The 17,831-nt window shown below is 38.4% G+C and overlaps 1 protein-coding gene across 3 annotated transcripts in view; it reads left to right on the top strand.

Moving 5' to 3' along the window:
* Positions 1-17,831, top strand: part of LOC150077402 (liprin-beta-1-like) — a 400,264-nt gene that overhangs the window by 96,475 nt on the left and 285,958 nt on the right. For all 3 annotated transcript variants that reach the window (XM_090386092.1, XM_090386090.1, XM_090386091.1), the window contains exon 4: positions 1,895-2,026. In XM_090386092.1, coding sequence (XP_090242218.1) covers positions 1,895-2,026 — 132 coding nt within the window. The remainder of the gene's footprint in view (positions 1-1,894; positions 2,027-17,831) is intronic.

Below are 17,831 nucleotides of genomic sequence, written 5' to 3'. Positions count from 1 at the left end.
AGGCTTCCTTGTGGCTAATAATAATAACTTCAAGGACTTTCACAATGATCATCATCTTCAAACATTTTCTTTTCTTCTGGTTTCTGTGCCAGTCAGCCACTTGTGGCTTCCCAATCCTCAATCAATCCATGCTATTTGAACAACATAGGCATTGATCACTTTATAAGAAAAAACTTGATCATCTTCATTTTTTACCATTTTCTCTAGTTTGTGTCAGTAAGCTTCTTTTAGCTTTCATGTAGCACATCGCTGGTAACATGCCCTTTCATTTAGCACAGTGGTTATTATGATCAAGATGGGAAGACTATTTATAGGTGTATGGTATCTCTTCCCCCCCAAAAGTAACTAATTTTTTATTCAGCAAACAAGGCAAAAATGTGCAATAGAATACATGCAGTTTACAGCCATTGTATACAGATGCTTTATGGTCTTGGTTGCTTGATGCAAAAATGAACACCCCCACTTAACTACTCCCCCATGCTAATGAAGTGTCATCTTGGTTACCAGTAAGTAATCAAGGGTGTTGAGAGCCATACAAGCACTGGGGAAAAGTATCATTGAATCAGACTGCCTTTTCCTGTAGAGGGTCTCAGATTCCAATACCAGGTGCACTCTAGAATGCCTGGGGAAGCTGATCTAACTACCTCCTGCTCGATGCTCCTGCCATTAATTCATCCACAGTACTAGCCTATCAGTAAAGAATTCACAGGTTGCAAGTGTCAGAAGATGTGCATTAACGAGCCAGCATCCATTAATGATCTCTAATTTTGGTTTCCAGAACAATTTGCTTTCAAATGTATTCTTAAAAATACAACTTATTGAAGTGAAAGTAAGGTGTAAACAAGTTTATTTTTGTTTCCAGCCTTTAACCTGTCCATGTTTTATGAGATTACCATAAAAAAAATGTAGAATGAGCATTAAAAAAATGATAGCATAAAAGAAAAAGAAGGGTTGTGCACTCTATCAAAATCTTCGAGATCCATACCTTGATCACTGCATTAACTGTTTACAGAATGGCATGCCAAAATTTGCATTTTTGGTCTTTCTTTGCCAGACAGTGAATTTTTGCAAAGAAATTACTGAATTGTACTTACTGAATTCCTTTAACTTGTCTCTCACCAGATTATCACATACAATGAACTTTATACACCAAATTGTCGTTGATTTGTTGGCAGTGGGCTGTGTATTTTTTTGATAGTGTGTGAGCTCAATTTCGATTTCTGTGTACATATCTATGTACATCCAGCCTTGCTCTACAGCCAGACTACAGGTAAACACATTTAGCATTAGCAGAGGCATATGATGCAAGAAAGCAAGCTTATAGAGCATCAGCCAAAAAAAAAATCTTCCCATTTCACCCATCCAATCACTTCAAATGTTTGTCTAGTTCAGCCTTAAATTTATTTAAGCTCTCAACTTCCACAACAACAACAGATGGAAGTCTGTTCCAGCAATCAGTTACCTGCTGGCTAAAGGCAAATTCCCACACATCTATTCTGCAACTGTCTTTCTTCAATTTGAGTCTATGCCCCCTCAGGTTCTTAATCTCAGAAAGTGGAAGTATCTCATCATAAAGGATATGCCAGAAATGGCATATCCTTGAATTTTCATAATGTTTATTGCAATGTGCATAGAAAAATTGTTTAAAAATATTAATGTAGTTGTAAATAACAAGCTGCTGTAACTTGAAATATCAATAGAAAAATTAGAAATGGATCTCTATTAAAAATGGAACATTCAAGTGTAGTTTATTATTCATTATAAATATAAAACATTTCTTCTTGGTGCATAGAAATATTCTGTAGATGATTTTTAAAATGAATAATTTTCAATAGAATTAAGTGCATTATTCTGTAACCTGTGAATAACTAATTTTTATATGTTTTGTTTTTAGGAAATGCTTACAAGGACCACAGTAGAGAATAATAAGTTAGAATTGATAACTGAAATGTCGAACATGAGATTGAGATTAACTGCTTTAGAAAGAGACCGAAGGGATAGTGAAGAAAAGTGCAGGAAATCAGAGGTAGTTGCATTTTGTTATTTTTTAAATTAAAACATATAAATAATTCCATAAATGATTGTTAACTTCTAATGCTACATTGTAAATAGACCATATTCAATGATAATTTTGCTTTTCTTTTAATAGTGAGTAGAGGTGCATTTGACCTGTGAGTTAGCAGTCCCAAAATGTAATGGTTATTTTTGTGCTGTAAACATTTCACAGAATAAATTTATTTATCCAAATTTAAACACTTAAAAAATAAACTCCATAACAACAAATAAAATAGATTAAATGAATTATCCATCATGAATTTGTTTTTAATGATGGATAATTCCTCTTTTTTGAACTTATGTCTCATCTAGTCTTAAGTTCCATTTAGCATTAGCAAGGGCACATTGATGCAAGAAAGCAAGCTTATATAGCATCATCCAAAAATAAAAAAAAAAACCCTTATTTCACCCATCCCCTCGCTCCAAATGTTTGTCAAATTCTGCCCTGAACCTATTTAAGCTATCAACTTCTACAATGACAAATGGAAGTTTGTTCCAACAATCAACCACTCGCTGGCTAAAGGCAAACTTTCGCACATCTATCCTACAACAGTCTTTCCTCAATTTGAATTTGTGCTCTCTCAGGCGATTATTCTGACTTAGAGGAAGAATCCCATCAGCATTGAGTATGCTCAAACCATTCAAGGCTTTATACATCGCAATCAGATCACCTCACAGGTGCCCAGTCTCTGTAATTTGCAAAACTTTAGCCTTTATTCGTAAGAGCAGCGCTTTGTTCTGTTCACTAATCTTGTTGCCCTTCTCTGTACTCGTTCCAACAGCTCTATATCCTTCTTAAAATGAGGCCTCCAGACCTGTATACAGTACTCAAAGTGTGGCCTGACATTTGCCTTATACAAGGGGATAATCACCTCCTTATCCCTGCTAGTAAAATTCCTGTATATCATTGGCAAGACACCATGACCTACTCTTGCAGACCATCTGCACTGCTCAGAAAACTTCATTTCTGCCTGCACAATTACCCCCAGGTCCTTTTCATTCTCTATCACTGTCAATGTGGTACCACAGAGTCGATACGTTACTCTGGGATTACTGCTTCCCATATGTAGTACTTTACATTTATCAATGTTAAACTTCATTTTCCACCTCTCAGCCCAGCTGCTCAACTTTTCTAGATCCTGTTGCAGCAGTGTACTGCCATTAGTGCCATTAACAACCCTGCCAACTTCGTATCGTCTGCAAACTTGGACATTAAGCCTGATATACCATCATCAATATCATTTATAAATACAGAAAACAACAATGGACCCAACACTGAACCCTGAGGGACTCCACTAATAACATTAGTCCACAAAGAACAGGGCCCATTGATTACCACTCTCTGTCTTCTCCCACTCAACCATCCCTTTATCCATAGCAGCAATTTGCCTCCAATGCCACACTTCTCCAATTTGTGCAGAAGTCTTCCATATGCAACAGTATCAAAGGCCTTTCTAAGATCCAAACATATGATATCAATGTTATTCTTTGCATCCAGTTCCTTTGTGACTACATCATAGTATCCAATCACATTAGCCAGACAAGACTTTCCCTTAACAAACCCATGCTGTGTCCGAGCTATAACTCAAGTCTTGTCTAGATGATCCTACAATGCTTCTTTAACCAGTGCCTCCATTAATTTCCCTGGAACAGAAGTCAAACTAACAGGTCTGTAATTACCTTTGTGTCTCCCTTTGATCCTCCTTTGTGGATTGGGGTCACATTTGCACATCTCCAGTTCATGGGTACCTCCCCTGAGTCCAGGGAAGCTCTCATAATTATGGCAAAGAGTTTGCTTACTTCCTTTACCACCTCCTTTAATACAACTGGATAGATTCCATCCACCCCAGTTGCCTTTCTTATGCTTATCTTCAACAATTTCTTCTCCACTTTGCTCTCAGTTATTACAAGATTATCTACCTTACTGCCAGAGTTGAATACACCGCTGGCATTCCCCTCCCTGAATAACTCGTATGTGTGAATGTAGACGCAAAATATTCATTTAGTTTGTTAGCTACCTGAGCAGGATCATCAACAGTTGAACCATCGATATTAAGAGCACCAATTTGATTCATTACCTTCCTTCTAGAATTTACATAAGTAAAGAACTCTTTGCTGTTTTTCTTTGCATCCTTTGCCAAAGATTTCTCGTAATCTGCCTTCCCCTGCATAACCTCCTTTGTAACTTGGTTACAGACCAGCTTATATCTGTCATAGGCTTCTGTTTCACATGTTAATTTATATGTATCCTATGTATTTTTCTTCTGTCACATGTCTAATTAGTTCATCTGACATGCATTTAGGCCTAAACCTTGAAAAATATTTCTTTGTTGGTATGAAAAGCCTAGATTAATTCTTTGAATGTTTCCCATTTTAAATTTGCTGTTGGTAACATCATCAGTTGGTCCCACTGTATAGAATTTAAATACTGTCTCAGACCACCGTAGTCACCTTTATGAAAGCAAAAACCTTTCCCTTTACCCTTGATGGTAGTTACCTCTTTGAGTAAATCCCACTTCAGCACACTGTGATCATTGTCACCTAGTGGTTCCTTTATCTGCAGATTCTTGATGCATGAAGAATCGCTACTGATAATCAGATCAAGAGTATTACTCCCTCTAGTTGCCACCTGAACATGCTGCTGTAGAAAACAATCATCCAATAAATCCACAAAAGCCTTGCTAGTGTGTGAGTGACCAACCCACAAATTCCAGTCAATCTCTGGGAAATTAAAATACCCCATTACAAGACACTCTGATTTACAGGCCCATTCTATTTCTCTGCACAATTACTCATTATACTCATCAGATTCATTTGGTCTATAACACACACCTACTCTCATTTTTCCTTTCCCAGGGCTTATGTCACACCAAACAGACTCAACATTGCATTAATATTATTATTAGCTATATGGTGGCAAAGAAACCTAAGGCTTATGCTGCACCAGCCAAAAAAAAAATATTCCCGAGTTACCCTGGGAGAGAGAGAGAGAGAGAGAGAGAGAGAGAGAGAGAGAGACACACAGACAGACAGACAGACAGACAGACAGACAGACAGACAGACAGACAGACAGACAGACAGACAGAGAGTCAAAAGGAAATCACCAAGAAAAGAGAAATTGGATGCACTTCCTTAGATTTTATGTGTTTCTTTACTAACAGCATAACTCCTCCTCTCTTTCCTTCCTGTCTATCCTTTCTGTACACATTGTACTCCCCAAATTCCAGTTCTGCACTGCTTATGTCCGTGTGATACCATGTCTCTGATATCCCAACAATATCTGCCTTTGATGTCTTTACTAGCACTTCAAGCTCATCGAATTTATTAACTATATTCCTAGCATTGGTGTACATGCAAGTATACATGCACCTGTTTCAACTCTTAGTTATCCTAACACAGCCCATGTATTTACTTGTTCCACTATGACTCCCAGCAGTCCTAGAAATCCCCATTTCCTTGCTTTTCAGGCTGCTGCTGAATTGCATTTCAATAGATGTAGTGCAAGAATCACTTTAACTCTGCCAACGGCTACTGTTAATCTATTAGTCCGTGTATCCCCCCCAAGCTGGCAGTTTTCCGACCCACCTAACTTTGCCTCGATAGCATCAGCAAATATTCTTGCATCCTTTCTATTTAAGTGTATCCCATCCCTGTAGAAGCAGTCTCTCCTGCTAACAAGCACAGACCAGGCTGAGAAAAATTCTACCCCTTGAGCCTTTCACAATCTTTCCAGGGCTGAATTAATTGACAAGGCTCTCATCATATATTCTCTCTGGGCAGAATTGCAGACACTTTCAAAGTCAACTCTAACTGGCGGCTTTTTTTTCGGCATTGACTTGTACTTGTTAAGTAATTCTGCTGGTCTCCTACTCTTAATATCATTAGTACCAACATGTACAACAATATCACCCTTTGTGCCCTTAAAAGATGATATCTGCTCTACAACCGCATCAACCTTTGTCCCTGGCAGACACACCCTGTTCCATTTATCCTTTTTGCACAATATGTTCCCCATTTCCCTGACAATAGGGTCAGGGAAATATAACAACTAGTTCCTTTGGGACCAGGGCATTCTGCCGTCGGGTTTTTTGCTGTGTTGCTTGATGTTCAAGTGCAAGCTCTGGCTTTGATGTGGGCGGCTGAGAGCTTAATGGGCCCCCTCAATTTAAATCCTTCAAGGGCATCCACCATGTCCTTCAAGCTCTCATATAAGCCCACAACAATGCTGAGATGGTGCCTGATTTCCTCGCACTGCTTACCTCGCGCACACACACACACACACAGAGACATTCCCCTTGGCAATATCATGTTCCATTCCTGATTGCTCCACAAACATCAAACAAGCAGTGCATTTCAATAGACTGTGATTCAGAAGACAACTGCCCCCCCTCAGTTCTCCCCTGAGCCACAGCACTTCCATTAGTTTGAGCCTTTTGCTTTGCTGCTCTGGTCTGAGTCATGATTTCTATTCAAGTTCAATAAAATTCCAATTCAAAATATAACCCTAAACTTATATCCCAATGTAGTTACAACACTATATATTACAACACTATATATATATATATATATATGTATTTAAGTATCGAATGTTATCTCCGAGTTAAGTTATATGACTTTCTTATCCCCTGTCAACTTATATGTATTAATTTATGATGTTATGTTTGTAAAAACTGGGTTCACCACCAAATACGTAGGATGCGGAAAAAGGTCAGGGAATGACCACCACATATCTCGGAGCAATATGGCCTTAGTTGCTAATGCTCCTAAACACCAAATAACAAACAAACAAACAAAAACTAGGTTGCTATATTTATTTAGTTAAAGTATAATTCAATTGACAATGAAATTTAATAAGATTAATAAATTTTACTGATAAATTGATACTACTATACTCGATATCTTGTTTTCCGTTAAACCTCACGCTATCTAGTTTTCCATTAGACCTTACGCTATCTAGTTCGGTGCACACGTTGTATCATATAACAATGGCGGCAAGTTACGAATGGTTAATCTATGGATACGAGGTATTATTTACTTTCCAAATCGCGCTATCTAAATTCAAAATAAACCATGGAGCTTGACTAGGTCTATAAGCTACTTATAGAAAATAATTTAATCTAACAATTAAGTCTATAAAGTGGCTAAGTATAATTAAAAACTTTTCGTTCGTGGAAGCTGCAAAACCTGTTCAACATGTGAATTTGATACCCTCAGCATGTTGTTGACAGCACAGCATTTGCCATTGACAGTGATCAGCAGTGAAGAGAGGGTTGTCACTGTGGAATCCTATATGTCTGAGTGTGCGACACATTGTCATTTGGGATATTGTTCTTGCATTCCCCATATTGTATTGCAATTTCAGAAAAAGGAAAACCTAACAGTAATGGTAGGAGGTTGTTACAATTTTGTGCAGGCCATGCACTTTTGATTACTAAGTAATAACCTATAAAATCTCCAATTAAATTCAAATTAAACTAAAGTATTGTTACTTGGAATACACAGCAACCCCAAAAAAATAAATTAAATGCCAATTTAAGTCAAGAAAAAAGCAAAGCTCTATTTGCTGGAGCCTGTAAAAACTTCGCCTGTTCACGTGTTCTCTCACACCTAGTTCAAGTTGTCAACAAGAATTTTATAAGCAGAACATCTCATCCTATAGTGCAGGCAGCACACTACACCATGCCCTAGGCTCAAGGGGGTGAAGAGGAATCCAAAAGGATTTTGCAGCAGAAAGACAGATGGAATCAGTTTATTATTACTAGTTTGTCTGAGATTTGTTAACTATGGCTATGAGCAGAAACTTGAGCCTGGTGCAATGTTTCTTTGTTGGCTCACAAAGTCTTATCTGGTTTCCTTTTGGATTCCTCTTCACCGCCTAGGACATTGTGTAGTGTGCTGCCTGCACTATAGGATGAGATGCTTCTGCTTATAAAATTCTTATTGACAACTTGGACTTTGTAAGTAATGATAAAGGTTGTAGACCTTTCAAAATGGATAACAAGCACCAAAGATATTGAGAAATGGAAGCAGTATTTATCCATTATGAATATTGAGTTAAAATTTTTGAAAGAAATCAATTTTACTAATATATAAATATAATTGTTGTAATTAAACTAATCATTTTTTGTACAGTGAAGAAACTGATTTGTTTTTTATTTTCAATTTTATGCTGAAATAATAAGATATACATTTTTGAAAGATATATTTTCTGTTGTGTTTTATTTATTTGTTTTTTTTTTTTCTCTTAAAAAACCATGGTGAATTTTTTAATACCATTATTTTCTGAATATGATTTAAATTTAATATTACATCATAAGCTTAAATAAATTTTGCTATTAAGGTTGGGAAAGTTTATCTGTAAATAAAATGTGTGGTATTTTCACTGTTTTCCTCAAACCACTCATGTACAGTGTGGGCCCAATCACACAGAACTTTATCGTCTTGAAGGATCCCATTTCTGTCCCGGAAAAAATGCGAAATGGCAGGGTGAACATGGTCTCCTAAGAGCTGCCAGAAGATCTCAGCAGTGAAACATTGTTCCTTATGCACCAAGGGTCCTAGTTCTTGCCAAAAAAATATGTTTCTTATTAAGCAATCACCGCCACCTGCCTGGATAATGGGCACCTTGCATAATGGTTTCATGGATTCGTGTTGCTTGCGCCACACATGAAGGCATCCATTGGCATGTTGCACCAGTTATTTCAATTCATCCGACAAGAACACTCGTTTTCCAGTCCTTCAGTGTCTAACCAACATGTTGTTGACAGCACAGCATTTGCCATTGACAGTGATCAGCAGTGAAGAGAGGGTTGTCTGCTGTGAAATCCTATATGTCTGAGTGTGCGAGGCATTGTCATTTGGGATATTGTTCTTGCATTCCCCATATTGTATTGCAATTTCAGAAAAAGGAAAACCTAACAGTAATGGTAGGAGGTCGTTACAATTTTGTGCAGGCCATGCACTTTTGATTACAAGCATAATATTCAGCATGAATTTAGCCGCAAGTTTTGAGGGATCATAATAGAAACAAGAAAGACATAAGTGACTATCGTTTTTGAAAAGGATCTTAAATAACCAGTTCAAGAGGCCCCATTGCCAAGCATTCCAGTGATCAAGCATTTCTTGGGCATTTTCCTGCAATTTTATAGGAAAGTTTATGATTTTTTTTTTTTATTTGCATTGCAGTGTACTGTTACCCCACTGGCAATGTACTGCTAGTCTTGCAAAGTATTCATTCCTGTTTGGTCATATGCCTCCATATGCAAGATTGAAAACCTGGGTGATAGAATCACCCAAGAGCTACTATAGAATTTTACCCAACATCAGGATTGGGACAGTTGGTATTCCTCTCACAGCATGGCACCCCAATTGTCCAAAGAGACTATGGACAGAAGTAATCATGACATACCAACCTTCTTGGTAATATACTTTCTGTCTACACAACCTATCAGCAAGTTGTACAGAAATGTCTGGAATCTTTTGCTGGATTACAAAAAATGGTTAAATTACTCCAGTTAGAAGATCTCCTCACCGAAACAGTCAGACCAAAACAATCTGAAAAACTATTGAAACTGGTAACTTTTAATGGAATACTCATATCAGTTACACCTCATAACACCCTGAATACTTGCTCACTGTCTCAGTCACTCTGGAGTTTTGAGAACAAAAGGTGACACAAGCATGAAGAATTAAGATTAAAAAGATGGTAATCTCATCCAAACCCAATCCATTATTTTGACTTTCAGCACTCCAACTCTCCCACCAGTAGTTGAAATAGTTAAAGCTTGTTATCTTATCTGTAAAATGTGTCCCTATATCCCCAGTCTCATTCATTGTTTTATGTGCATTCCAGGCGATGTGTTAAGGAGACTCTAACTGCCCTGTTTGCAGATCAAAAGAATATTCAAGCTTACTGTGTAGCTTTAACTCCTTCCTGTTATAATGTAATGGAAACCATCCTGCATTTTCAGAAGCATGTGGTTATGGAAAACTGTTAAAAAAAGAAAGAGAAACATAAAGAAGAGCATGAAGTCACATTCCTGAAACACAAAAACAAACTATACTGAGCATGCCTGCTTGCTCACATGCATCTGTTGCTCAAAGTGCATTGACTGCAACACAAATCAATATCATTGTCATCTCTTTAGCTAGCTGGACAAAACTTGTATTAGTAGTATTGAAGGCTCTTTAAAAGTTTATCCTGAGTGACTATAGTGATTCCAAAGTGATTTCCAAATGCCTTCTATAAAATAATGTTTATGGACAGCAGCAGCAGCATGTTAGAGAGACAACAAGAGGAAGTAGTACTCTTGATGTGATTATCAGAGGTGACACTACGTGCATTAAGAACCTTCAAGAAAAAAGCTCTGGGTGGTAGTGATCACAGTATGCTGATGTGGAGTTTACTTTAAGAAATAACTACAGATAAGTGGAAGAGCTTTTGATTTTATAAGGGTGACTAAAGTGGTCTCAGACAATTTTAAAATTCTATAATAGTGAGACCATCTGATGATGTTACCACCAGCAAATTATAAATGGAAACAAAAGCCTTTCCTTTGTGCCTGAAAAAACAAAATGATATATATAATTATCAGGTAATACAGAAGGATTGACATTGTATAAAAACAATGTCAATGCTTCTGTATTGACTAAAAAAAAAAAAAAAAAAAACAGTAAATATATATAGACCAATAATAATTTCAGTGAAGTGGGATCTAAAACAAATATCCTACAAGTTCAAATTTAATAACAAAATATAACACTCCCCCCCCCATTCAGATCCTCTACTAATCAGGACGGGTAGTCACGCACCCGGATTTCCAAGTGGAAACTTTCATTTTCTTTCCTCTAAATGACCTTTAAGCTTTTCTTAATCCCTAGATTTTCAAATTCCCAAACTATTAATGAAATTCAAGGGGGCAGGAATTTTCCTTCTATCCTGCTCTCTTCCTTTCTCTTACACATCCCCCCCCACACTTTTGAAATACAACTATAGAATGTGTCGGAACTATATTACAGCCTTCAACATGTGCTCGCTTCCCCCTTGAGGATGGTATAGACGAATAGTCCCCATCAAGCTTCGGGTAATCTTCTCCCATTATACTCTCAATTATTCGCAATGCATGGATTTAAGGTAAAAGCTTATTTTTATTCCTCTATCTTGTTGCAAGGTTTTTCCCTTCCTTTAAGCAGGTCTTTGAAACAATTTCCATCTATTCTGATTACATCTTATGTGGATGCAGTTATTCCTGAAAAATATCTCAGGTAAGAGATTTCTCGACTTGCAATATAATCTTAAGATCCCATTTATTATATTTAGTATTCTATTTTTATTGCCGACCGGGCTAGCCGAGTGGGTAAAGTACCTGCCCGGCAACCCAAAGGTCGCGGGTTCGATTCCCGCCTCGGGCTTGGATCAAAGTACTGCAAAAACCTTGGGAGGTGCAATATGGCCACAGAAGCCGATGCGCCAACAACTACCAAATCAAAATCTATTTTTATTTTTGATTTGGCTAAATTTCAAAACATTGATTTAAATTCAAAATGAGGACTCAGATTCTCTACAAGAGAAAATCACAGTAGTATAGTATCTGTCTGATTTTATGAATATTAACGGGTCTCGATCACATGTTGTCTGTCCATCATGTAATACAGAAGCCTGTAGTAGACATAGACTAGTCTCTAATCAAGTCAGACAAAGGCAAGCTAAGGCAGATTATGAGAAATCTCTGGCAAAGACTGCTTTCCTTATATTAACGGTAGAAGGAAGGGGTTGAATAACATTGGTTCACTTGATGTCGATGATCCTGCTCAAGTTGTTGTTGTTATTTGGTTTTTAGGAGCATTAGCAACTAAGGCCATATTGCTTCGGGGATATGCAGTGGTCATTCTCTGACCTTTCCACATCCTCCATATTTGGTGGTCATGGCCTCGAACCCCGGTCTAATCAAGAAGCATGTGCTACGCACTGCTGCTCCTGCCCACCTGGCTACGGAGGCACCCCTGCTCAGGTTGCTGATGAATAAGTATTTTGCATCTATATTCACATATGAGTTCTTTAGGGAGGGGATTACTAGAAATTCATCAAAATATGACAGAGAACTAACTGATTTTGTGATAACTGAGGAAAGTGGAAGAGAAATTGTTGAAACTTAACATAAAAAAGGTACTTGGGATGGATGCAATCTATCCAATTATATTAAGGAAGACAGCAAAGGAGGTAAGCAAATGATAGCCATAATTATGAGAGCATCTTTGGATTCAGGGGGGGGGGATCAAAAAGTGACATGAATTATAGAAACCTGTTAGCTAAAGCTGTGTTCTAGGGAAAAGAATGGAGTCTCTGTTTAAAGAAGTAATTCAGGACTGTCTGGACAACAGCATGGATTTGTTAAGGGGTGGTCACAGGGCCGGATTAAGGCATGAGCTTTAGGGGCTACAACCCAGGGGCCTCTGCCAGTTGGAGTGCTTTCAGAGATTAAGTGAAAAGTAATTTCATTTGTGAATGCTGAATCAAAGTATAAGTACTCTAAATTATCTATTTAAAAACACTTCAAATAAAAAAAGAAATTACACAAAGCAAATCTTTGAATTTTAATTGTTGTTAGCCTTCTAAAAATAAATTTAATTTTTCTTTTAACTTTTTTTTTTTTTCTTTTGAAAATATTACTGGGAGCCTCACAGTACCTGTAGCTCAGGGGCCTACAAAATCTTAATCTGCACTGGGTGGTCTTGTGTGACCAATCTGATTGGATACTATGATGCGGTAACAAAAGGAACTGGATCCAAAATATAATTTTTATATCATACACTTGGATTTCAGGAAAGGTTTTGTTACTCTTGCATGTAAAAAACTGCCATGAAAACTTGAGCAACGTGTGTTAACGGCAAGTTACTGCTATGGCTAAAGGGGTAGTTGAGTGGGAGAAGATAGAGAGTGGCTATTAATGGATTCCACTCTTCATGGACTAATGTTATTAGCGGGGTCTAATGCTATCATTAATTGAGGTTAGTACCATTGCTAGTGAAACCTCGATGTTATGGAGTTACCATAGAATATTGTTCCCACATCTGGGGTGGTGCCCCCAAACCTCTCAGGCTGCTAGATTCCATTCAGAAGAGGGCAGTTAGGTTAATTAATGACTCCTCTCTAACAGAGTCTCTCCACTCGCTCTCTCATAGACATACTGTTTCTCCTGTATACCTTTTCTACAGATACTTCCATGGGCACTGTTCAACTGGCCTCTATAATTCCTGCTTTCTCTTTCAAAACAGTCCAAACATGTGCCACCACCTGCCAACATACATTTCCAGTCTAACTTCAAACTCACAGAACCAACTTTTCATCTTCCTCGTTTATTGGTTCACCTGCCATTTTCTGGAACAACCTTCCTTCATATGTATTTCCTGAGAATTAGTCTACAGAAGTTCAAGTCTAATTTCAATAAATATCTTCTTTTGTCTTCTCAACCTCCAACCCAAGCACGATACTAAGTACTATAGGTCCCAATACCTCTCATGTTTGGGGTTTTCATAAAAAAAAAAAAAAAATTGCTGGGGGGGCTGAATTGCCATTCTTTGGATAGTTCTGCACATTTCAAATACTTGCTGTGTGAAGGTTGTAAAGGCTTTATAATTATCATCTTTTATGATGAACAGATGTTCTTCTTCCCTGGGAAGGGGGCCAATCTGTGCTATTAGCTGTGTTCTAGGTATGTCATAAATTATACATTCATATAGAATGCGTGTCCAGTCTTCACTCTTGATTTGCCTTTAGGAGCAATGACCTGTCAATATAAATGTTGTAAAAAGTCCAGAGGCATACCACTTAGGTGGCTTTGGGCTAACTATTGCCACCTGTGGCAGAAACCTTTTGGTAACCAGACCTCTGGTATCCTGCTCACACTTCGTTTGCCCTAGCTCATGGATTTTGTGGCTATTCGTTTTCTTTTAGCATTGAAGATGTTGGCTGTATCAAGTGCTATTCCCAGAAATTCTGTGAGTATGTGCTTTTTAAGTCTATAATATAAGCCTCTTCTGACTACTTCCAGGTGAAGTGGGAGAGCTCTGGTCCATAGGTGTGCTTACTGTGTGACACGCTCTGGTAATAGTGAGTAGTATTGTCCTTTGTATCGATTCTAATTTATTCGTTTCTTACTATGGCCGAGTGGGTGAACCACGCACCGGCTCCATAGGTGATAACAGGTAGGAACATTGCATGGTATATGATTGCCAGTGTCTTTCTTTTGAGCCCCCCAGTCTGCTTGACTGATCCTGGCAATCATACCTGCATAATTTCTTACTTTCTTCGCCAAGTACGTCAAATGGGGATAAAAAGTTAATTTTGAATCAAAGACCACTCCAAGATTAGTTCTGTTACCATTTTTATAGTATTTGTGTTAATTTTGATTTGTGGAGGTCTTCTTATGTCCAGATTATAGCTCGGGCACAGCATGGTTTTATTAAGGGGAAGTCTTGCCTGACCAATTTGATTGGATACTATGATGCAGTCACAAAACAACTGGATGCAGGGAATAACTTTGATATTATATACTTGAATTGATCTTAGAAAGGCTTTTAATACTGTTGCACATGGAAGACTGCTGCACAAATTGGAGCAATGTGGCATTGGAGGCAAATTGCTGCTATGGATAAAGGGGTGGGTGAGGGGAGAAGACAGAGAGTGATAATCAATGGACACTGCTCATCGTGGACTAATGTTATTACTGGAGTCCCTCAGGGTTCAGTGTCGGATCCATTATTGTTTTCTGTATTTATAAATAATATTGATGATGGTATATCAAGCTTAATGTCCAAGTTTGCAGATGATACAAAGGTTGGCTGGGTTGTTAAGGACACTACTGACGCTATGCTGCTGCAACAGGATCTGGAAAGGTTGAGCAGATGGGCTGAGAGGTGGCAAATGAAGTTTAACATTGACAAATGTAAAGTACTACATATGGGAAACAGCAACCCCAGAGCAACGTATCAACTCTGTGGTACTACACTGACAGTGGTAGAGAATGAAAAGGACCTGGGGGTAATTGTGCAGGCAGATATGAAGTTCTCTGAGCAGTGCAGATAAGTGCAAGAGTAGTTCATGGTGTTTTTGTCAATGATATAGAGGAATTTTTCTAGCAGGGATAAGGAGGTGATTATTCCCTTGTATAAGGCAATGGTCAGGCCATACCTTGATTACTGTATACAGGTCTGGAGGCCTCATTTCAAGAAGGATGTAGAGCTGCTGGAACGAGTACAGAGAAGGGCAACAAGATTAATGAATGGGACAAAGGGTTGCTCTTACGAAGAAAGGCTTAAGTATAGCAAATTACAGTGTCTGGAGACTAGGCACCGGCGAGGTGATCTGATAGAGGTGTATTAAGCCTTGAATGATTTGAGCATGCTCAATGCTGATGGGATTCTTCCTCTTGCTCTGAATGGGCAAGAGGAAGAATCTTCCTGAGAGGGCAAAAATTCAAATTGAGGAAAGACAGATGTAGGATAGATGTGTGGAAATTTGCCTTTAGCCAGCGGGTAGTTGGTTGGTGGAACAGACTTCCATCCCTTGTTGTGGAAGTTGATAGCCTAAATAAATTTAAGACTCAGCTGGACTGATATTTTGAAAGAACGGAGGGGTGAAGTGGAAGTTTTTTTTTTTTTTTGGCTGATGCTGCATAAGCTTGCTTTCTTGCATCATATGCCTCTACTAATGCTAAATTGCCTTTTAGAAGCATTTGTTTGGTTTTTCTGGCGAAAATTTGAACATGTGCATTTGTGCGCACTCCTGCAGCTGCAAGAGGGTGGCATTTGATCTTTGCTCTACAGCCTCTCATGTTACCTTTTATGAGGAAAATCATGTCATCTGCAAAGGCCAGGCTTTCCGCTGTGCCCATATTCAAGGCCAGAAATTCGTCCTGAACAATGTTCTAGAAGAAAGGGCTAAGGATTGACCCCTGCGGGCAGCCTTTATTCACAGGGTGTATGTCAATTCCTGGAATTACTGAATCACTTTTGTCTGTAAGGTAGCTGTTTATCACCTTATAGAGGTTTTTTGGGGCATTTGCCTGGCAGAGTCTCCTAAGGACACTAGGCCACCTGGCGCCTCCGTAGCCAGGTGGGAAGGAGCAGCAGTGCGTAGCACACGCTTCTTGATTAGACCGGGGTTCGAGCCTGTCACCACCAAATACGGAGGATACGGAAAGGTCAGGGAATGACCACTGCATATTCCCGGAGCAATATGGCCTTGTTGCTAATGCTCCTAAAAACTAAATACAACAACAACTAGGCCACCAGAGTGAGTCAGATGCCGCAGCAAAGTCAATAGAGATTGCCAGCATATATTTTTCCTCTGAGTTTTTAACTGTTGTCAATAGGTGGTTCATGGTATCTTCTGTAGAGTTGCCCTGCTTAAAACCATACTGATTGTTGGCATGTAAACCTGCTTCTGTGTAGTATTGAACTAATCTGCTATATATATATATATATATATATAGATATATATATATGAGTCTTTCATATATTTTCCCTAGTACAGAGAGTAGGGCTACTGGTCTATATGATTTGGGATCAGCAGGGGGCTTCTCAGGGTTTTTGAGAATTAATCTTAATACAGCTTTTTTCCATATTTTTGGGAATATACCTTATCTTTTGTCATACAGTTATTATATAGTGCTATTAATTTGTCTGATGCTATTTCTGCTAATTTTTTGATAATCCCAACCTCTAAGAGGTCAAAACCTAGGCATTTATTGTTTTTGTTTTAGATGGTGCCATTTCAAAGTCTTGTATAGTAAACAGAGGTTCAATATTGGCATTGTCATATTCAGTGTTTTCTTTTATAATGTCTAGCTGGCTGGGGGAATGATCCCCAGTTTAAGTCTGAATAATACTGTCTAGGATGTTATTTACAGAATCAGCCCAAGACAGGGTTGGGGTTCCATCTGGTTTGACAGTAGTTTCTAGGACATGTCCTCTTGGCAACTTGTTGGTCACTATTTTGTAGACAACTCTGCAAGGGTTATTGTTTCCAGTAGTTCCCACCAAGTACCTCCAGCATTCATTTTTCTTGTCTCTTATGAGAGCTGTATATGGATTCCAGAGAGTTCTATAGGAATCTCTCAGTGCATCCACCTCATTTTTTGGCCAAGATGTTCTGGCTATTTGAAAATTTCTCCTCGCCTGGTGCACCCTTCTCCTGACTATAGTCAGTTCAGGGCACCACCACCAGGGGATTGCCTGCTTCCTTGGTTTTTTCCGTGGGATAGACAGGTTTGCTGTTTTTGTTAAAATGTTTGTCATAGTCAGTGCTTACTTGTCTCAGCTACAGTTGCCTGATCTAGACCACTCATTTTCCTGTTTTTGCAGCTCAGTTGCTGTACGTTCTGTGAAAATCTGCCAGTTTGCCTTTTGATATCCAACAAGGAGTGTTGGGTTGTTTGTAATTGCCTGTTTAGCTTGAAGTTGATGGCTCTATGATCTGATGTGGTCCAGGCTGATTGGACATACCAGTCTATAATTTTATAGGCTATTGAATTGGTGAAAAAAGTGACATCTATGTCACTCTCCCACATGGTACTGCTAAAAGTTGGTAAGTTATTAGGTTGATTTATCACTTGAAAGGGTGAAGCGGCTATAAAATCTGATAATATCTGGCCATTGTGTGTGTGTGTGTGCCTGCTCTGTCTTCTGTACAGCTATGCCGTGGTGCTGACTGGCAGTTGACATCAGCACACGCTATGATATTTGCAGTAGGTAACAAATTTATAACTGCTTTTAAG

This window comes from Mastigoproctus giganteus, chromosome 12 (assembly GCF_048544385.1).
Source record: "Mastigoproctus giganteus isolate SK-2022 chromosome 12, ASM4854438v1, whole genome shotgun sequence".
NCBI lineage: Eukaryota > Metazoa > Arthropoda > Arachnida > Uropygi > Thelyphonidae > Mastigoproctus > Mastigoproctus giganteus.
The sequence above is the reverse complement of the archived record's forward strand: the minus strand, read 5'-3'. Positions and strand labels throughout refer to the sequence as shown.